Below are 23,249 nucleotides of genomic sequence, written 5' to 3' on the forward strand. Positions count from 1 at the left end.
GTTGAAGTGACACTTAAGACACTAAAGGAATGTTTCAATTTTATTTTTGGAAAGTAGCCGATTGAAAGAAGACCTTCCTTGATTTGATTTCTTGTTGAATATTCTTTCCTAAGTGAGAAAGCAATTATATGACTTATCTATTCGATGATATCGGCTAGCATGTACTCTCTTTTATGAAGTTGGGTCCAAGCCCCATCCCAAAATGACTAGTCAACTTAGGAAACCTTTTTCCAACTAATAAACTTAAGATATTTGCACTCTCTAATCCATGTAGAACTATTCCTTAACATTCAACCACTACTCCACCCCTGTGTATGCCCTCTTTTTGTGGCTCTACAAGTGGATAATTTGGGTGGAAGCCCACATATGACTACCTACTATGATACCATGTTGAAACTTAGGATTTCATGACACATAATCACAGTAGAAGAGGAATAAGGGGTAAGAAGAAGAAGAAGAAGAGTTGTGGAGAGAATTTTTTTGGAAGAGAAGAGGAAGAGTGGCGAATTTGGAGAAAAGAGAAGAAGATTAAGGTAATGGACTTGTCCATGCAAGGACTATGGACACCACCTATCTCTACATTGGTTAGATATTGTCCACTTTGGGCAACCCTCATGGATTTGCTATTGGGTTTTTACCCCAAAAGGCCTCATACCAATGGAGATAGAGACCATACTTATATATCCAAGATCCTCCCCACTTCTAGTCAATGAGGGACTTTAGTTGTATACCCAACAATCCTCCCCTCAAACAAAAGACCACTGAGCTCCCCTCAAACAATCATCCATCCGCCCACTCTCTACCAACCCGGATTTTCCACTCCAATGCGTTGGAAGCACACACCTTACATAGAGTACCACTTGTCTCGAGAGAATGCTCTATCCAGATCAACTCCTCTTCACCGTGTTGGGACCAGGACACGTCCATGAAGAATCCGGAGCACACCACCTGTCATATAGAACACATCCATGGATCCCTTTGCGATCTAATTCGAGGCCCACCACCTTAGTTTGGCATTCAGAGGATCTCATCCACCATGGCTAACTCTGGGGTATAGCTCTGATACTATTTGTAAGGACTATGGACACCATCTATCTCCACATTGGTATGATATTGTCCACTTTTGGGCAAAGCCCTCATGGATTTGCTTTTGGGCTTTTACCCTAAAAGGCTTCATACCAATGGAGATAATGTCCACATTTATATATCCAAGATCCTCCCCACTTCTAGTCAATGTGGGACTTTAGTTGTATACCCAATAGTCCAAACCCTCCCCCTTAAGTTGAATTTATAGATAATAAAAGTACTAATATAACAGGAAAACTTTTCACCCTAGTAAGAGTGACAACTAATTACAGGGCTTTATATGGACTTAAACAGTCTCCTCAGGTATAAGGGGACATTAAAGAAGAGACATATATGCATTAACCACTTCGTTTTCTAGTTAAGGAGGAGTCAATATACAAATTGTGGAAGTCTTTATATAAGCTTAAACAGTCTCCTCAAGTTTGGTTTGACAAATTTAGCTAAGCAATGTTGCGGTTTGGATTCAACCGGTTCTCAATAGATCATAATGTCTTTGTCAATAATACCTTAAAGGGCAAAGTATTACTAGCAAATTATGTGGATTACATCATCATAACTGGCAGTGATGCAAACAACATAAAAGAAGTCAAAGAAAAAATATGCAAAGAATTTAAAACGAAGGATCTTGGACTTCTAAAATATTTTTTGGGTATTGAGGTATTCTAGTCAAAGCACGGGATTGTATTATCTTAGAGGAAGAATGATTTGGATCTACTAGAGGACACATGGATGATAGGGTGTTGACAAACAAACACTGCTATAGATGCCAATACAAAGCTATGTGCAATTTTTGGAGAAGATGTTGAAATAAGTAAATATCAAAGGCTTGTGGGAAAACTTATTTACCTCAAAGTGACCAGACCGGATATATCATATACAGTTTGTGTGGTGAGTCATGTTGGAAGAAGGGCCCAAGCCCACACAATCAAGGAAGGCCCACATATATAAATGTGTTGGAAGACGGGCCCAAACCCATAAGACCAAGGAAGACCACTCATCCAAGAGATGTGGAAGATGGGCTCAAGGCCCATAGACCAAGGAGAAGCCCCAAACCCATACAATTATGGCATGATGAGTTCTTACACAATAAAAAGTCTTATAGAGCTAAAATTATTATGGAAGCAGGTCTCACATTAGAGTTTCAGTCTAAAGGTGTTTTAGTCATGTTAGTCTTCTGTTTATATTGGGTTATTTAATAATGCAAGGACTTATCTTTAAGAGTTAGTTTGGGTGTAATTGGGACAAAGGTAGTTTAATTGTAATTGGATTCTACTACTTTCCTCTATTATAAATAGAGGTTGATGTACTCTGATTATAATAAGTCAATGAAGTATTTCTCTTTTCCATAAATTCAACATGGTATCAGAGCAGGTTCTGTGAGTTGACTTAGTCAACCCACAGAAGTAATGTGATTTTTTTTCTGATTTTATATCTCTAGCAGCTTTGGTTCATATTTCTCATTTTTCAATCCCTATACCCGTTATTTGATTTATGTTTTCATCTCTATAATGAGATTTACATATTGTATATTATATATTAACGTCAGGTATTCAAATCTACTTTACATATTTTTACAATCGGAGTTATTTACAAAGAGAAATTGATATTTGAAGCAGCAAAGGTTAGATTGCAAAAGAGGTTCGTGCAACAGAAGAAAACTTCAACTTCCAAGTTATTTTATGCTATCAAGAACAAGACTCTATATGGAACAGTATATATCAAAAACAATATTTGTAAGTCTATTTTCTTACCTATTCAAACAATTCTCAATCTGAGTTTTTATATAGAGATATTGATCTTGGAAGAGTCAATGGTCATGCTGGAAAAAAGGGAAAGAGTACTTAGTTCTACAAAGACCAAAATCTATTAGATTATATATCTCAATAGAAGTATATTTTATTAAGATAACTTATACTTGGATAAAAGGTATTTAAGTCTAGTTTCTTAAGGAGAAAATTTCATGTCAATCTGATCTATATTTAAGGATATATTCGCATTGGAAAAATCAAAGGTCATTCTGATATCCTGTTACATTGGCAAATCCGAATTTAAGCCGATTGTTTTGCATCACTTTTTCATTTTTGGTTATTGATCAACCATATCAGTAAAATATCTTACTTACCCTTTTTTGGTTACTACATCTATGTTATTTGGTTCAAGTTGGGAACACTACCATTACCTCCTAGCTTGAGGGGGAAAAGTATAAGAAGTACAAGAAAGAGGTATTTTATTCCATATGTTGTGGTAAGTTTCATGTGACCAAAATATTTAAGAAAGGGGGAGCACAAAAGATGAGGTTTATGAATCTAAGAAAACATTTTTGTAGCAAAGAAAATTGAAGATCAAGAATCCTGACTCACAGTAGTAATTGTGTTAATTATTGGTGATACTTGACTCGGCTCGACTCGATTCTATTTCTCCGATTGGATTATTATTTTGAGGTATTCACAACATATTCCTTGGTCAACATATTGCATTGGATTATTTCAAGGGTCCTTTTTACAACGATTTTTATTATTTTAGTTTGTGTTATATGGGTCTAGGCCCATTTATAACTATTGTGTTTCTTTGGATAAGACATTATTATTGAAGAAGTAGTGGATTCAGCATCCTATCTTCTTGTTTACCCATTACCTATTGGTTATTTGACAACCTTACTCCTACCATCCTTATTTGACTCTCACAAACATCTTTGAACCAACCTTTTGCGTGTTGCTTCGGTTGAGAGTTTAAGTCCATCATGGTTGGGTGTTTTAAGTCCATTGAGATTTTTTTATGTACATATGGGTCTTTTATCGTCATCTTGTGAATGACAGACATTTATCACGTATCACGTCGTCGTCTTGTGAATGACAGACATTTATCACCTATTTCTACATGTGACAGTCGTTGTCTTGTGGAGGGACACAGTGATGGAAGAATTTTATTACACTTATGAACAATGCATATAGACCCACTACATGCGAAAGATAGGAGTGCCACTACCTGAGAATGATAGGACTGTCCCCTACATCCAGTACGGATTAAGACTGGAGTATGGAGCGATGTCTTACAGATTAGAGTGATTTTATTCTCACTTATTTTATGCCAACTGGTCCTCATGGAAGAGAGCACCAGCGTGAGGGGGAGTGTTGGAAGATAGGCCCAAGCCCACAGACCAAGGAAGGCCCACATATCCGAGTGTGTTGGAAGATGGGCCCAAGCCCATACAACTAAGGAAGGCTCACACATCCAAGAGATGTGGAAGATGGGCTCAAGGTCCATAGACCAAGGAGAAGCCCCAGGCCCATACAATTATGGCATGATGAGTTCTTACACAATAAGAAGTCTTATAGAGCTAAAATTATTATGGAAATAGGTCTTAAAAAATATTTTCTGTTTAAAGGTATTTTAGTCAAGTTAGTCTTCTATTTATAGTGGGTTATTTAATTATGCTAGGACTTATCTTTAAGTGTCAGAGTTTGGGTGTAATTGGGATAAAGGTAGTTTAATTATAATTGGACTCTACTACTGTCCTCTATTATAAATAGAAGTTCATGTACTCTGATTATAATAAGTCAATGAAGTATTTCTTTTTTCTATAAATTCAACAAGTCAGTATATGTACAAACCACAACATACCCATTAGCAAGCCTTAGACAAGATACTGAAATATTTAAAACTAGCTCTAGGGAAAGGGCTTCTGTATAAGAATCGTGGCCATTTCAACATAGAAGGTTTTTCATATGAAAATTGGGTTGGATCACCTAATGACATTAAGTCCACTTTAGGGTATTGTACCTTAGTTGGAGGTAACCTGGTTGCATGAAGAAGCAAAAAGCAGGATGTTGTTGCAAGGTCTAGTCCAGAAGCGAAGTACAAAGCTATGACCCACACAGTTAGAGCTTCTATGGATTAGATTCCTTCTTAATTAAGTGGGATTATATAAAAGGAGCTGCAATGGAATTATATTGCGACAACTAGGTAGCTAATCATATCACTTCAAATCATGTCTTCCACGAGAGGACAAAACACATTGAGGTAGACTGCCACTTTATATAGGAGAAATTTCAGGCTAGTATCTTATCTCTCACACATGTTTCATCACAAGGGCAAGTGGTAGACATTCTTATGAAACCATTTACATTCAAGATTTTAACCACTATATGATGTAGAATTTTAGTTACATCGACTTTTATACCTCGCAAGCGTACGAATCGTTCATGTAATCTAGCAGTAAGCGAGGGTCATATCCACAGGGAGGATTGAATGTTGTGTATTCTTCAGTCAACTAGCCTAACCAAATATGATGAATTAATCTGAACTAAACACTAATTATATCCTAAATTATCAAGCAATAATTTAATTAACTACTTCCTAAATTATCAAGCAATAATTTAATTAACTACGTGCACAACAGGAAACGTCAACTTTGGATTTTACCGTGATTCGTGCCTCTCTCGAGCGCCACGTAACCACGAATCCGGATTCTCAATCCTTGCGTCTAGCCCCTCTCGGGCGCCTAGAGTTAAAGACAGAAATCGGATTACAATAGAATGCAGAGAATCAATTTCCTATTGTGATGATGCTAAAATTATCGACTTTGGATTTTACCGTGATTCGTGCCTCTCTCGAGCGCCACGTAACCACGAATCCGGATTCTCAATCCTTGCGTCTAGCCCCTCTCGGGCGCGTAGAGTTAAAGACAGAAATCGGATTAAAATACCAAAATCCAACCTCAATTATAATCTTACCCTAATTAGCTAATTTAATCAAATATCAAGAAAACAAATCTTAAATAAACCTTAATTATCAAATCAGATTCAATTAACATTCAAAACCTAAGTTCAAACTATATGAAAAATTAAATTCAATAATGACGAATTACTCCCCTTCTTCTTCCTCTCGCTCGGGCAGCAACTCGTTCTCACGGGTGCTGCAAATTCCGAAAATTGGTGGCGTCGGGTAGCAACAGTGAGTGGCCGGAGGTGGAGACGACGCCGGCGACGACGGTTAGAAGCCGACGGACGGAGGTAACGTCCGGCGAAGAACGAAACAGAGCTGACGTTCTCCAACCGGCTCTCTCGAGTCTCGGTTGGAGTCGGAATAGCTCCGGGACTGGTCGAAAATACGTAACCGACGCCGGAGGATGGTCGGAAAGAAGAAGTGGCACCGGAGAAGCCCTCTCGGATCCCCTCCCGGCCTGGCGAGCAAAAAATAGCACTGTCGAAATCACCACGACGGAGACTCTCTCGAGCTCTCCTCGGGGTTGTTCTCGGTTGCTGGACGGCGGTGGACGGCGGTGGACGGCGGTGGACGGCGGTGGACGACGGTGGCCCGACGAACGGCGGTGGGGAACTCCTCTCGGATCCTCCCCTGTTTCGGTCGACGGTGCTCCTCTGTTTTTCGATACTCTGTTTCTCTTTCCTTTCACGCTCCTCTCTCGGGTCCCCCCTCTTGGGTCCCCTCTCGACCTCCCCCCCTCGGGTCCCCTCTCGACCTCTGGCTTAAATACCATCTTATTTATTTTAAAATGATTTGACCTAAAAATCATCTCCATTTCACTAAGGGCATTTTGGTAAATATCTCCTTCTCCACCATAATTCTCCTGAAATTCCATAATTAAATCTATAAAAAAAACATTTCAGGAAGAAATAAACCTTAAAAACAATGAAATATAATTCAGGAGAGAAAAATATGCAATATCGACAGTGATTAATGCCAAATTCAATAAATACTCATTTCTTTTGAAAACCGATAAATAACCACCTATAACACAATTATAAAGGTTATTCTATTATAATTAACCTAGTTCTCATGTCAGAATATGACATCTATCACTATACACGGCAAACTAGGTATCTATAATGTTTTTTTCCCCAACTTGAGAGGAAGTGTTGGAAGACATCTCGAAGTGGCATCAAAGTAAAATACCTCCCCCACGTCAAGTTGGTAAATGAGGTAATTAAAAGGTCTTCTCATAAAGATGGCACAAGGGTGTAATTAAAAAAGTCTACTTATGTCTTTTATTTTACAAAGCTTGTAACCTTTAGGGTGTTGTAGTCATTGTAAATCTCCTTCCACTACTATAAATAGAGGCCTAAGACATGGGGTAGATAATTAAATCTCCCCTCTTCTCTCTCAAATTCATCCCTAGAATTTACTCCTCTCCCAAGCTCCCTCTCTCCATCTCTCTAGTCGAGTTCTCTCTTCTTTCTCGGTTCTCCTTTCTTCTCCACTTTCACTACCTTGGTCGAGGACCTTGTCATGGGATCCTAAATTCAACAACAAATATTTTCACAAAGGCTATTACAGTAGTCCCTCTCTATACCACTCAAGCTAGGAATATTTGATGTGTTTGCACTAGCTTGAGGGGTAGTGTTAAGAAACATCAATGGCATATTATATTTAAGTAGATGAGTGGCACAACTTATAATTTTGTATAACTTAAGTCTCTCTTTTCTTTCACTTTTACTATGGTTTCTAAACCTCATCTATAAATAAAAAGTAAAGGGGAGAGGCTCATTACTAGTGAGATGTCCTTGTGTTTGTAAAACTCTATCTCTACAATCCAAATCCTCTCTTCTTCTCTTCTTCTCTTCTCCTGCTTCTTCCATATTAGACATGAAACCCTAGAATCTAACATTGATGATGCTTGAACTCTAATCTTCAGATCTTCATTTATCTCTTTTGTCTAAGTTCTTCTTCACAATAACAACCTTCTATGTGTTTTTGCTTCGGGTCTTGACTTAGCAACTTGACTGATCATTCTTTTGTCTTGAGCTTTTGCCATAGACCTCATAATATTTTTTTTGGAATGTACGTGTCTAAAATGCACTTTAATACCGTTAGAAACACACTTTCAAGCTACCCATTTTGTTATAAAAAAAAACAATGGAGATCAACATGATTTTATTATGGGTTTAACAGTTACCTCTTTGTCCTTGAGTACACATAGCAGAAGTGTCTAAAGGTGCAATTGTAGTATCAAAGTCTTTGCCTAGTATTTGAAGCATTGTGGCACAAATGTCATCAAAATAAGTTGTGTTGTGGAGCTCAAAATTTAAATTTTAGTAACTTCAAGGTATGGTTGAAAATTTTTAAGTCTAATGTTTCTCTTCATCGTTTTTGCACAACAACATCCATTGAATAATGTTGAGCTAATTTCAGTTCAACATTAATCCTCAAAATTGGACAAAATGCATATGTATATTCACCCTATATTTGGTGTTATACATGGTTTAAAAGACATCATAGAGCTTTTGTGGGCTTATAGAATTGGAATAGAGCTTAGCACATGTACTATCCCAAATATTTTTTTTCGGTTTCCAAGTAAACCTCATTATTAGCTATTTGCTCCGCTATGTTGTTTATCAATAATTAATTACAAGAGTGTCTTCTTTTAGCCATTTCTTATGTAGTACATCTTCTTCATCAACCACATGAGGAAGCATGGTCAAGTGATCAGAAAGATCTCAAGTAAGAACTGATCATTTTACGGACAAGGACCAGCACAAGTAATTAGACAACTCTTTGAATGGTATAGTGGTAATTTTAAAAAATTGGTTTATCTAAAAACATGAGACAAATTGTCATTAGCCATGATGACTGAGTGAATAATTAAGCCCTTGACATGTATTAAGGGAAGAGAAACAAGACTTTGACTTAAAGTACGGAAGAAACTTCCTTGACATGAATTAGAAAGCAGCCATGCAAGTCTCAATACAACTAGGAAACAAGGTAAAGGCTAGTAGAATTTTCGTTACTTTGCACTTTCTAAGATGAGGACTTCAAACTCCACAGAATTTTTGTGGATCAAATCCAAAGGAGTCTTCTAAAACTCCTTTAGCATAAAAATAAAACACAAAGAAGAAAGTGCAATGTTAAAACTGAAGTTGTTGATTTATGGAGAAAAAATGAGATTTTTTTACAACTCATGAAGCCAGGAAACATGGAGAACAATGGAGGATTTTAGTGAATTTTAACCAAAAAATTTATTGCACTTGTGTTCGACTTAATTGGATGCAATACAAGCAAGGTAATAGAAATCAATTTAAATCCAAAATTCTGGCATGGACTCTAATTTTTGAGATACAAAAAGAAAAATATCAAAATTTTAGTAATCAAAAGTCTGATTCTATGAGTAAATAAAGCAGGATGTAAGCTCTCTTATTCTTATAGAGAAAAGAAAAGAAGCACTTGAAGTAAGTATTTATCTCAGTTCGGATAGGAAGACTTCTTAACTAGCAACTATATGCAGCTTTTTAGTTTACCATGAGCAACGAATGATGGAAACCTTGAATGCCTGCTCATAATGTAAAATTCTAGGGTTCCATGCTAAAACACCTTGAGGGCGTCTTACTTATATAAGAAGAAAAGGAGGAGAAAGAAGCATATGAATGGGTAGAAGAGAAGAGGAGAAGATGCTAGATTTCGAAGACAAAAAGAGAAGATGAAGAAGAAAGAGTGGGAACATGAGGGAATTTTAGGTGAGGCAAGAAGTGCCCTCTACTTTCCCCTTTCATTATTATAGTTCCTTTCATCCTAGTAATTATAAGGATGCCCTTTGGCATGGGCCAAAATAAAAAAAATACAAAAAGAGTACAATCTGAAATATGAATTGATTACAATAATACCCTTATTTCTTTTATTTTCTAAATTTAACAAAGGAATACTGCAATTAATGGTACCGGTAGAATCAACAAGGTTAGACTGATTTCAATAGGTGAATTCTCTAGTCTGGTGAAGACATAGCTCCACATGAATGAAGAACAATCAAGACAAATAACCAAAGAGACAAATTAAAGAACTTTAAACCTAAACAAGGAGACACATTGAAGAATGAAGAAAATCATCTTTGCGAGTAAACAAAAGCATGTTAAAATTTGCAATAGAAAATAGATGAAAGATATTAGGATTTATAGACCATTATGGTAGAGATAAAAATAAAAGGTGATTGAAAAAGAGACATACTTAAATTGTAGAGTTCTAATCACCTATTATCTATGTTGTAATTCTATAAATAGTGTACATAATCAATGATAGTCAAGAAAATATTATTCTACATGGTATCAGAGCTCCCAATCGATTAATCTAAATCAGTCCGTCGTCGCTAGAAATCCTTCTCAGAAGCAGCCATCGTCACCGCAACCCATACCTGGTACTTTTCTCTTCCCCTTCTCCATCTCTCTAAAAAGATTTATGTCGTCGTCGTACAATCTCATCGGCGCTATTCTCAAGAATAAAAAAAGGGTATTTTGTCGACCACCCTCCTTCCAGTGTCGTTGCTCTACCATCGAACGAATGCAATTTTGTTTGCTTCAGCCATTGCTCTTCTTAGCCGCTACCAATGCCGCTGCTCTCTCCAAACCACTTCTGAGAACACGCTTCCAATTTTTGAAGGTCAAGATTGAACTCTCTCTCGGAACTCCATCTTGCGGGGGCATGATAGAGATAAAGATAATGATAAACATAAAGATAAAAGGTAATTGAAAGAGAGACATACTCAAAATATAAGTGATTGAATTAGAGACAACTCAAATTGTAGAGTTGTAATCACCTACTGTCTCTGTTGTAACTCTATAAATAGTGTACACCTTATCAATGCTAATTCACAACAATATTATTCTATATTCCTAAATTCTATACATTCTTCCATATTTCTCACTTAAACCCTATGAAATTACTTTATGTAGAAAATTAATTTCCTAGAAAGAAAACTAAACTAAAAACTGTCCACCCTTCAATAAAATTGAAAAGAAATCGAAGGCGATTTTATTCAGTAGATATAATTGTTTTCTCTTGCCTTCGTTTGAATCTCATTTTTACATCGCTTTCTGGTTACGCAAAGAGGCTTGAAAGACGATTAGACGAAGTAGAAAAATCATAAACTCCAAGAGTGGGACAGCCACCACCACCTCCGTCACAGTGTTTAATCATCACTCAAAACGAACCAGCCAATCTTGAACAACACCAAAGAAGATGAAATATTAAAAAATATAAACGGGAAGTAGGCCAATTGCCATGGCGACCACTTGGGTGGCGATTTCAGTTGATACGGCGGCAGAGAGTAATGCCGTCGCCGACGGGGAGCTGGCAGATCTCGATCCGGGGATCGGCTGCAAGTGCTTCGTTGAGCTCCAGCACGAAGTCACGATAGTAACGGACATACTTGCGTAGAGGGGCGTCGGGCGGAGCCACCACTGAACCGTTCCAGAGGGTGTTGTCGTAGCCGATCAGCCCGCCAATCTTTACAAGGTCGATCAGTCGCTTGTGGTAGTTCAGGTAATTGTCTTTGTCAGCGTCGACGAAGACGAAGTCGAAGGCTCCGTGGTTACTCTTCTGCAACACCAAACAATTTTCGGATTCAGTTGATCACGATGACATGGTTCAGCGTTTGATACGAATCTAACTCGATTTGAAAAAAAAAAAAAAAACACTTAGAATAGAGAGAAAAGCAAAAACAAAATGCTACAAAATTAAGGTTACATCTTCCAACAATTGATCGAGAACAGGCATAGCCGGTCCCTCGCGGAAGTCGATCTTGTGGGCGACTCCGGTCTTCTGAATCACTGGCAATCCCAGCTCGTAATTCTCCCTGTTGATGTCCATGGCCAGAATCTGGAATGATCCAAATGTCCAAACCGTAAAACCCCATTAAGATCCATCTCTCACAGTTACAAAATGTCAACTTCCATGTCAGAAAAAGCCTCTAACTACACTAGAAACCTTACCTTCCCGTCCTCCGGCAAGGCAAGAGCGGTGGCGAGGAGAGAGTATCCAGTATAGACGCCAATCTCCATCGTATTCTTAGCACCAATGAGCTTGAGGAGCATGTTCAGGAACTGCCCTTCGTCGGCGGAAGTTGTCATAATATTCCTGTTGAAAAATTCTCAAAACAAAAGAGTTAATAAATCCGATATTTCAATCTATCAAGTAAGGCGCGCTTCAGGAATTGTCCTAGTTCCTACCATGGATGCTTGGCAGTAATCTCCCGAAGCTCTTTCATGCACTCCGGCTCTCGTGGGTAGACACTGGTGTCAAGTATATACTGTAAAAGTAGAATATAAAAGGTTAAAGACAGCCCCAGGAATCGACAATTCGCATAAAAAAAATTGGAACTCGTCAGCGAAGAAATATTTGCCTGATAAAGGGCATCACTCTGGAGAAGACTCTTGTGCCCGACTTCCTGGTGCCTTCCTGGTTGGTTCTGACTCTGCTCATCCTGCTTGGACGCCATTGATCTACTCAGGAGCTTCTTCTTTCGGTCCCTCTTTCTAACTCTTCCGTTCACTTTACCAGTTGCAGGCGGGGACGTGGTAGGTATTAATGGGAGGGTTGGTGGGCTTCCTCGGTGGGTTGAACGTAGGGCCCACACGGTGGGATGCTTGTGTGGAGATACTGCCCATCAATGATGCTGCCATTCGACCAACTCGTATATATGAATAACTCATGGTATGGTATGGTACTCATGGTATGGTTTATATGAATAACTCGTGGTATGTTATGGTACTCACGGTATGGTTTATATAAATAACTCGTGGTATGGTATGGTACCCATGATATGGTGTATATGAATGGATACAAGTAACTTTGTAATAGTTTGAATGGATGTCAAAAGAATAACAAAGTCCATCTAATTGCTTGCAAACTAGCTCAATGGCTAGGAGAGAGAAAAGGTATTGTTTGGTTTGTTCTAGTTAATTATATGACTGGGCATACAAAGACAAGAAGATAAATGATACTACTGAAAGTTGTCTGACCAGAACCGATCGTAACCCGTTTGTTCAGACAGAAGAGAGAAAACACACTATTTGTGGTATTTTATTTGGCAGATTTTTGTTAAATAGTTATTTGTCATTTTCTAGCAATAAGTTTTTACACCGTTTGATTGAGTTCTATTTAAACCATTCTACTCCCTACCCTATGTATCTAGTTTGGTACAATGAAAAACAAAGTTTTCCTAGCCTTCAAGTGTTCTTAGATCATCACATCTATTTAAAAGCACCAAAATAAAGAATTTTTTTCCTAAGGGCTAAGTACCAGCGCTTGTGATTTTGAAATTCATTGTGCACTTGGTATTTTTCATGCTGAACTTACTTAAACTTATTATATAATCAATTGAATTGTGTTAAATTTTTTGTTGTGAGTCTATTTACTTAAGACTTCTATTGGAGTTTTTTTACAACTTTGTTGAATTTTTAGAAAAGAGAAATAATTCTTCAACTTGTTTATAATGAGTACAATGAGCATCTATTTATAATAATAGAAACAAGTAGTATCATATTAAAATCAAACTACTCTATCCCAGTTTTACCCAAAGTTAAACGCTAAAAGATAAGTCCTAGAGTAATTAAATAAATAAACATAAATAAAAAATTTATATAACTAAAACACCTTTAATTGACTCTCTTCCGTGAAACCTTCATGAAACTTCTCTTAGATTCTACCATATTAATTTTGGCTCCTGCGAGACTCCTTCCAATGAGAGTGTCATGTAAGACTCTCCAATACCTAACACTCTCCCTTAAGCTGGAGTTTATAACTTCATATTGCAATGAAAAAGATTCGTAGTCTTCAAGAAAAAATCTTTATATTGTACTCCCTTTGACTTAGATATTTGGTCACATAAATTTGATTACCACAACACGTGGAATTCTTCTACTTAGATTGTACTCCTACTCAAATGATAGCAACACCCATCTTCTCAAATAATAGCAAAACACATACTTGAACTCAGAAGTTGGCCCAACCACTACAACACTCAACTTCCAAATTTAATTCTTATATGTAAAGAGAATAAGAAGAAGACATACATCAAATCAATAAAGTAATGAAAGTGACCAAGCTTGATTCAGCCCTTCATGGTAGATTCTATCACCTACCTCATCCTTCATACTTTTCCTTTTTATTCTTCCCCTCAAGTTGGGAGGTAAGGGCAATGATCCCAGTTTAAAACAAAAAATAACTATAATAATTATGTCATCCATCAAGGTATCCCAAGGATAAGTACCCAACTAAACAATGATTCTCAAAAAAAATAAAAAATATGGGTGACAACAAAAAAAAGTCAAAACCAACCTCGTATGATTTCAAATAAAATAGTTATAACAATCACTAAAAGGGTAATTGCCTTTTACTCAAAAGATGACGATAAAAACCCAAAGTGTATCAATAAAAAAGTCTTAATAGACTTAAAAACACCAATATATAAAAAAACGAACAAAAGCAACGCACTAATGGGTTAACCTATAAGGGTAAACGAGAGTAAAAAAAATTGTAGGGGAAAGGTAACTGAGTAAAATGGTTTATGGGGGTGTTGAAAGACATATCAAAGGGGCATTAAGGTAAATACCTCCCCCACGTTAAGGAGATGGCAAAAGGTGTAATATAATGGCCTTCTCATAAGGATGGCACAATGGTGTAATTAAAAAAGATGATGTATGTCTACTTATGTCTTTTCCTTTTGAGAGTTTCTAATCGTAAGGGCATTGTAGTCATTGTAAATTTTCCTCCTCAACTATAAATAGAGACTTAAGGCATGGGATAGATCATTAAGTCTACCCTCTTCTCTCTTACATTTGACCTTAGACTTTTCTCGCAAAATCTCTCTCTCTCTCTCTCTCTCTCTCTCTCTCTCTCTCTCTCTCTCTCTCTCTCTCTCTCTCTCTCTCTCTCCATCTCCTTAGTCGTCCCTCCCTCACCTTTCTCCTTCTCTTCTGCCTTCTCTCCACTCACACCCTCTTGGTTGAGGACCTTATCATGGTATCCTAAATCTAACATGGTAACATAGCTTTAGGTTTGGGATCCAAAAATTATGATTCTGGCTTACAAAGTTTTTATCAACTCTCTCGGTGAAGTTGAGGTATTGAACAAGGTTCGATTTTGTACTTCTTTTAGCTCACAAAAGTTTTTTTTTTCTCTTCTATTCCTTGAGAGGAATGTTGTTATATATCACAAAAACTTGAAGGTTTTTTAAACATGCTATATATCTCGGTTGATATCGATGTATTTAATTCATGCGATCTTCGGTAAAAGGGATCAATTTTTAGATTGATACAACATGTGGAATTCTGGTTTTTTATTTTTTGAATGAAACCTTGCTATTCCATTGATGGTTCCATGGTTCTTGAAAGGCTATATTTACATATGTTGAAGGTTGTTAAGAATGAAGGTTGATATCGTAGTTCAAGTTTTTTTTTTTTTTTTTTGAACTAGTAATGGTGCTTGCATTGGCACAAGTGAATTTTTTTGAAAGGGCACATGTTTGTCTTTCACGTTGGAAGATCTTCTATCATTAATTTGGATGATTAGTTGGAGCATGACTTATATAAGGAAAGTTCCTTCTTTAGGAGACCCTCAAAATTGAGTGAGATCTCTTGATTTTGGTATAATTTCATATACCTTGGTCTTCTCATTGGGTTGTATCCCACATAAGGAAAAGATTAGAAAGACATACCCAAAAGATCTAAGAAAAAAAAAGGTAGCAAAGGTTAGTTCTTTGGGTTAGTTGTTGGCGCCAAACCACTAGAAGGAAATGTTCCTTCTTAAAAGGATCTCCAAGATATCCAAGATCTTTTTCTTGTTACAATTATTGATAACCTTGCTTAATTATTCTCTTGCCTAAAATATTTAAGGCAAGTCAAGCATTGAGATTGATTTGTTGAAGTGGCACCTAAGACACTAAAGGAATGTTTTAATTTTATTTTTGGAAAGTAGACAATTGAAGGAAGACCTTCCTTGATTTGATTTCTTGTTGAATATTCTTTCCTAAGTGAGAAAGCAATTACATGACTTATCTATTCGATGATCTCGGCTAGCATGTACTCACTTTTATGAAGTTGGGTCCAAACCCCATCCCAAAATGATTAGTCAACTTAAGAAACCTCTTTTCCAACTAATAAACTTAAGATCTTTGCACTCTCTAATCCATGTAGGACTATTCCTTAACATTCAATCACCACCCCACCCCTGTGTATGCCCTCTTTTTGTGGCTCTACAAGTGGATAATTTGGGTGGAGGCCCACATATGACTACTCTGATACCATGTTGAAACTTAGGATTTCATGACACATAATCACAGTAGAAGAGGAATAAGGGGCGAGAAAAAGAAAAAGAATTATGGAGAGAATTTTTTTAGAGGAGAAGAGGAAGAATGGCGAATTTGGAGAAAAGAGAAGAAGATTAAGGTAATGGACTTGTCCATGCAAGGACTATGGACACCACCTATCTCTACATTGGTAAGATATTGTCCACTTTGGGCGTAAACCCTCTTGGATTTACTCTTGGGTTTTTACCCCAAAAGGCCCCATACCAATGGAGATAGTGTCCACACTTATATATCCAAGATCCTCCCCACTTCTAGTCAATGTGGGACTTTAGTTGTATACCCAACAATCATCCCCTCAAACAAAGGACCACCAAGCCTCCCCTCAAACAATCATCCATCCGCCCACTCTCTACCAACTCGGAATTTCCACTCCAATGGGTTGGAAGCACACGCATTACATGGAGTACCACCTATCTCGAAAGCATGCTCTATCCAGATCAACTCCTCTTCACCGTGTTAGGACCAGGACACGTCCATGAAGAATCCGGAGCACACCACCTGTCATATAGAGTACATTCATGGATACCTTTGCGATCTAATTCGAGGCTTTCCACCTTCGTTCGGCATTCAGAGGATCTCATCCACCATAGCTAACTCTGGGGTAAAGCTCTGATACCATTTTTAAGGACTATGGACACCACCTATCTCCACATTGGTATGATATTGTCCACTTTGGGCCTAAGCCCTCATGGATTTGTTCTTGGGCTTTTACCCCAAAAGGCTTCATACCAATGGAGATAGTGTTCACATTTATATATCCAAGATCCTCCCCACTTCTAGTCAATGTGGGACTTTAGTTGTATACCCAACAATCTAAACCCTCTCCCTTAAGTTGAATTTATAGATATCAAAGTACTAATATTACAAGAAATATTATCACCCTAGTAAGAGTGACAACTAATTACATGGGCTTTATATGGACGTAAACAGTCTCCTCAGGTATAAGGGGACATTAAAGAAGAGATATATATGCATCAACCACTTGGTTTTCTAGTTGAGGGGGAGTCAATATACAAATTGTGGAAGTCTTTCTATGAGCTTAAACAGTCTCCTCAGGTTTGGCTTGACAAATTTAGCTAAGCAATGTTGCGGTTTGGATTCAATCGGTGTTCAATAGATCATAATGTCTTTGTCAATAATACCTTAAAGGGAAAAGTATTACTAGCAAATTATGTGGATTACATCATCATAACTAGTAGTGATGCAGACAACATAAAAGAAGTCAAAGAGAAAATATGAAAAGAATTTAAAACGAAGGAACTTGGACTTCTAAAATATTTTTATGGTAATGAGGTATTCTAGTCAAAACACAGGATTGTATTATCTTAGAGGAAGAATGTTTTGGATCTACAAGATGACACATGGATGATAGGATGTTGACAAACAAATATTGCTATAGATGCCAATACAAAGCTATGTGCATTGTTTGGAGAAGATATTGATATAAGTAAATATCAAAGGCCTGTGAGAAAACTTATTTACCTCAAAGTGACCACACCGGATATATCATATACAGTTTGTGTGGTAAGTCATGGTTGAAGAAGGGCCCAAGCCCATACGACCAAGGAAGGCCCACATATCTAAGTGTGTTGGAAGATGGGCCCAAACCCATAAGACAAAGGAAGGTCACTCATCCAAGAGATGTGGAAGATGGGCTCAAGGCCCATAGACCAAGGAGAACCCTTAAACCCATACAATTATGGCATGATGAGTTCTTACACAATAAAAAGTCTTATAGAGCTAAAATTATTATGGAAGCAGGTCTCACAAAAGAGTTTCAGTCTAAAGGTGTTTTAGTCATGTTAGTCTTCTATTTATATTGGGTTATTTAATAATGCAAGGACTTATCTTTAAGAGTTAGTTTGGGTGTAATTGGGACAAAGGTAGTTTAATTGTAATTGGATTCTACTACTTTCCTCTATTATAAATAGAGGTTGTTGTACTCTGATTATAATAAGTCAATGAAGTATTTCTATTTTCCATAAATTCAACACGGTAACAGAGCAGGTTCTGTGAATTGACTTAGTCAACCCACAGAGGTAATGTATTTTTTTTCTGATTTATTATCTCTAGCAGTTTTGGTTCATATTTCTCATTTTTCAGTCCCTATACCCGTTATTTGATTTATGTTTTCACCTCTATAATGAGCTTTACATATTGTATATTATATATTGACGGAAAGATATTCAAATCTACTTTCCAAGGAAAAAGGATTTTTACAATCGGAGTTATCTACAAGGATAAATTGATATTTGAAGCAACAAAGGTTAGATTGCAAAAGAGGTTCGTGCAACAGAAGAAAACTTCAACTTCCGAGCTATTTTATGCGATCAAGAACGAGACTTTATATAGAACAGTATATATCAAAAAAAAAAATTGTAAGTCTATTTTCTTACCTATTCAACCAATTCTCGATCTGAGTTTTTATATAGAGATATTGATCTTGGAAGAGTCAATGGTCATGCTGGATAAAAGGGAAAGAGTACTTAGTTCTGGAAAGACCAAAATGTATCAGATTATATATCTCAATAGAAGTATATTTTATTAAGAAAATTTATACTTGGATAAAAGGTATTTAAGTCTAGTTTCTTAAGGAGAAAATTTCATGTCAATCTGATCTATATTTAAGGATATATTTGCATTGGAAAAATCAAAGGTCATTCTGATATTTTGTTACATTGAAAAATCCGAATTTAAGCCGATTGTTTTGCGTCACTTTTTCATTTTTTGTTATTGATCAACCATATCAGTAAAATATCTTACTTACCCTTTTTTGGTTACTACATCTATGTTATTTGGTACAAGCTGGGAACACTACCATTACCTCCTAACTTGAGGGGTAGAAGTATAAGAAGTACAAGAAAGAGGTATTTTATTCCATATGTTGTGGTAAGTTTCATGTGACCAAAATATTCAGGAAAGGGGGAGCACAAAAGATGAAGTTTTTGCATCTAAGAAGACATTTTTTGTAGCAAAGAAAATTGAAGATCAAGAATGCTGAGTCACAGTAATAATTGTGTTAATTATTGGTGATACTTGACTCGGCTCGACTCGATTCTATTTCTCCAATTGGATTATTATTTTGAGGTATTCATAACATATTCCTTGGTCAACATATTGTATTGGATTATTTCAAAGGTCTTTTTTACAAGGATTTTTATTATTTTAGTTTGTGTTCGATGGGTCTAGGCCTATTTAAGTTATAATTATTGTGTTTCTTTGGATGAGACATTATTATTGAAGAAGTAGTGGATTCAGCATCCTATCTTTTTGTTAACCCATTACCTATTGGTTATTTGATAACCTTACTCCTACCATCCTTTATTTGACTCTCACAAACATCTTATAGCCAACCTTTTGCGTGTTGCTTCGGTTGAGAGTTTAAGTCCATGATGGTTGGGTGTTTTAAGTCCATTGAGATTTTTTTATGTACATGTGGGTCTTTTATCGTCGTCTTGTGAATGACTGACGTTTATCACATATCACATAGTCGTATTGTGAATGACAGACATTTATCACCTATTTCTACATGTGAGAGTCGGTGCTTGGTTTGGGACTCTGTGATGGAGGAGCTTATTATTACATATATGTTACCTTGTTTAATTGGCATTTATTATTCCAACCATTTGACAGTCATTGTCTTGTGGAGGGACACAGTGATGGAAGAGTTTTATTACACTTATGAACATTGCGTATAGACCCGCTACATGCGAAAGATAGGAGTGCCACTACCTGAGAATGATAGGAGTGTGCCCTACATCCAGCATGGATTAAGACTGGAGTATGGAGCGATGTCATACAGCTTGGAGTGATTTTACTCTCACTTATTTTATGCCAACTGGTCATCATAGAAGAGAGCACCAGCGTGAGGGGGAGTGTTGGAAGATATGGAGGAATGCCATTTTATATGAGAAGATCATATACATCATTTGTAGCAAGCTAGAAATTCATGATTTTCTCTCACCCCCAGCTTGAGGGGGAGTGTTGGAAGATAGGCCCAAGCCCACACGACCAAGGAAGGCCCACATATCCGAGTGTGTTGGAAGATGGGCCCAAACCCATAAAACTAAGGAAAGCCCACACATCAAAGAGATGTGGAAGATGAGCTCAAGGCCCATAGACCAAGGAGAAGCCCCAGGCCCATACAATTATGGCATGATGAGTTCTTATACAATAAGAAGTCTTACAGAGCAAAAATTATTATGGAAGTAGGTCTGAAAAAATATTTTCTGTTTAAAGGTATTTTAGTCATGTTGGTCTTCTATTTATAGTGGGTTATTTAATTATGCTAGGACTTATCTTTAAGTGTCAGAGTTTGGGTGTAATTGGGACAATGGTAATTTAATTATAATTGGACTCTACTACTATCCTCTATTATAAATAGAAGTTCATATACTCTGATTATAATAAGTCAATGAAGTATTTTTCTTTTCTATAAATTCAACAAGTCAGTATATGTACAAACCACAACATACCCATTAGCAAGCCTTGGACAAGATACCGAGATATTTAAAACTAGATCTAGGGAAAGGGCTTATGTATAAGAACCATGGCCACTTCAACATAGAAGGTTTTTCATATGCAAATTGGGTTGGATCACCTAATGACATTAAGTCCATTTAGGGTATTGTACCTTAGTTGGAGGTAACCTGGTTGCATGAAGAAGCAATAAGCAGGATGTTGTTGCAAGGTCTAGTCTATAAGCAAAGTACAAAGCTATGACTCACACAGTTAGAGCTTCTATGGATTAGATTCCTTCTTACTTAAGTGGGATTATATAAAAGGAGCTTCAATGGAATTATATTGCAACAACTAGGCAGCTAATCATATCACTTCAAATCATGTTTTCCACGAGAGGACAAAACACATTGAGGTAGACTGCCACTTTATATGGGAGAAATTTCAGGCTGGTATCTTATCTCTCACACATGTTTCATCACAAGGGCAAGTGGTAAACATTCTTACGAAACCATTTACATTCAAGATTTTAACCACTATACACGGCAAACTAGGTATCTATAATGTTTTTCTTCCCCAACTTGAGAGGAAGTGTTGGAAGACATCTCGAAGTGGCATCAAAGTAAAATACCTCCCCCACGTCAAGTTGGTAAATGAGGTAATTAAAAGGTCTTCTCATAAGGATGGCATAAGGGTGTAATTACAAAAGTCTACTCATGTCTTTTATTTTACAAAGCTTGTAACCCTTAAGGTGTTGTAGTCATTGTAAATCTCCTTCCACTACTATAAATAGAGGCTCAAGGCATGGGGTAGATAATTAAGTCTCCCCTCTTCTCTCTCAAATTCATCCCTAGAATTTTCTCCTCTCCCTAGCTCTCTCTCTCTCCATCTCTCTAGCCTAGTTCTCTCTTCTTTCTCGGTTCTCCTTTCTTCTCTTGCCTTCGTTTGAATCTCATTTTTACATCGCTTTCTGGTTACGCAAAGAGGCTTGAAAGACGATTAGACGAAGTAGAAAAATCATAAACTCCAAGATTGGGACAGCCACCACCACCTCCATCACAGTGTTTAATCATCACTCAAAATGAACCAGCCAATCTTGAACAACAACAAAGAAGATGAAATATTAAAAAAAATATAGACGGGAGGTATGCCAATTGCCATGGCAACCACTTGGGTGGCGATTTCAGTTGATACAGCGGCAGAGAGTAATGCCGTCGCCGACGGGGAGCTGGCAGATCTCGATCCGCGGATCGGCTGCAAGTGCTTCGTTGAGCTCCAGCACGAAGTCACGATAGTAACGGACGTACTTGCGTAGAGGGGCGTCGGGCGGAGCCACCACAGAACCGTTCCAGAGGGTGTTGTCGTAGCCAATCAGCCCGCCAATCTTTACAAGGTCGATCAGTCGCTTGTGGTAGTTCAGGTAATTGTCTTTGTCAGCGTCGACGAAGACGAAGTCGAAGGCTCCGTGGTTACTCTTCTGCAACACCAAACAATTTTCGGATTCAGTTGATCACGATGAAATGTTCAGCGTTTGATACGAATCTAACTCGATTTGAAAGAAACAAAAAAACTTTTTTTACCAAAATAACAGTTTGAAAAAACTTAATTCTGAAAACAACAACAACACCAACGTATTTTAAAAAATACTGAACTTTGACCGATCCATTGTACATATGGACAGTAAAGGCAACATGTAAGTTTTGACTGCTTACGCGTCACCACGTAAGTTTTGACTTGTTACGCGTCGCCACGTAAGCTTTGACTACTTACGTGTCGCCACGTAAACTTTGACTGCTTACGCGTCCCACGTCATATGTGCGATATGGTAGATGAACACAACGGCTGCCAGATCATTATTATTGACACATCATCTGCCATGTCATCTGCCACATCATTACATGATAAAATTTTGAATAAATTTTAAAAAAAAATCAAATACACTTTTTATTTCCTTATATCTAAAATAATAAATTATTAAAAATTTTAATAAAAAATTAAAAAATTAACACGTACTTGTTTAACACCATTTATTATCAATTAAAATATTTATTAATTAAAAAAATTATCGTTACACTTTTTATTAATTTATATTTTAAAAAATAAAATAAAATGAGTAAACTAATTAGATTTAAAATATTTATAAATAGAAAAAAATGTTACTCTTAAGCATTACCCATATATTATCGATTTAAAATATTTATAAATTATAAAAATATACAAAAAAATTATTTTAGAGTTTAAAAATATAATTTATTTGTATACTTTTTATCACCTTATTTACAAAATAATAATATTAACAAATTTAAAATATTTATAAATAGAAAAAATCTAACTCTTACCCATTTATTATGGATTTAAAATATTTATAAATTTAAAAAATCTTACTCTTAAGTCTTACCCTTATATTATCGATTTAAAATATTTATAAGTTAAAAAAATCTGACTCATGGTATGGTATGGTACTCATGGAATGGTATATATGAATGACTCGAATATATGTTGATGTTGTCATGTCCAATAATAATTTTTAGTCCTAACCAAACCAGCAGTACTTTCACCATTCGCGTCCATCTAATCATCCTTCGTGGGTTACAAGTAAAGAGAAGCAAGGAAAATG

At 36.7% G+C, this 23,249-nt stretch overlaps 2 protein-coding genes across 2 annotated transcripts; both read right to left on the minus strand.

Moving 5' to 3' along the window:
* Positions 1-10,937: 10,937 nt before the first annotated feature.
* Positions 10,938-12,346, minus strand: LOC137952861 (caffeoyl-CoA O-methyltransferase 5). The gene is made up of 5 exons (XM_068799948.1): positions 12,209-12,346; positions 12,036-12,115; positions 11,799-11,943; positions 11,554-11,685; positions 10,938-11,406 (listed from the first exon to the last, which is right to left on the minus strand). The coding sequence occupies exons 1-5, from the start codon at positions 12,302-12,304 to the stop codon at positions 11,113-11,115; spliced, it is 747 nt and encodes a 248-aa protein (XP_068656049.1). The 5' UTR covers positions 12,305-12,346; the 3' UTR covers positions 10,938-11,112.
* Positions 12,347-21,570: 9,224 nt separating this feature from the next.
* On the minus strand, positions 21,571-22,445 carry LOC137952685 (caffeoyl-CoA O-methyltransferase-like). Its single transcript, XM_068799751.1, has 3 exons — positions 22,432-22,445; positions 22,213-22,240; positions 21,571-22,109 (listed from the first exon to the last, which is right to left on the minus strand). The coding sequence occupies exons 1-3, from the start codon at positions 22,443-22,445 to the stop codon at positions 21,816-21,818; spliced, it is 336 nt and encodes a 111-aa protein (XP_068655852.1). The 3' UTR covers positions 21,571-21,815.
* Positions 22,446-23,249: the final 804 nt, after the last annotated feature.

The sequence above is a fragment of the Aristolochia californica genome, unplaced genomic scaffold, assembly GCF_029961685.1.
Source record: "Aristolochia californica isolate CCGP_79_NKW_82.1479 unplaced genomic scaffold, dmAriCali1.0.hap1 SCAF_16, whole genome shotgun sequence".
In the NCBI taxonomy this organism is placed as follows: Eukaryota; Viridiplantae; Streptophyta; class Magnoliopsida; order Piperales; family Aristolochiaceae; genus Aristolochia; species Aristolochia californica.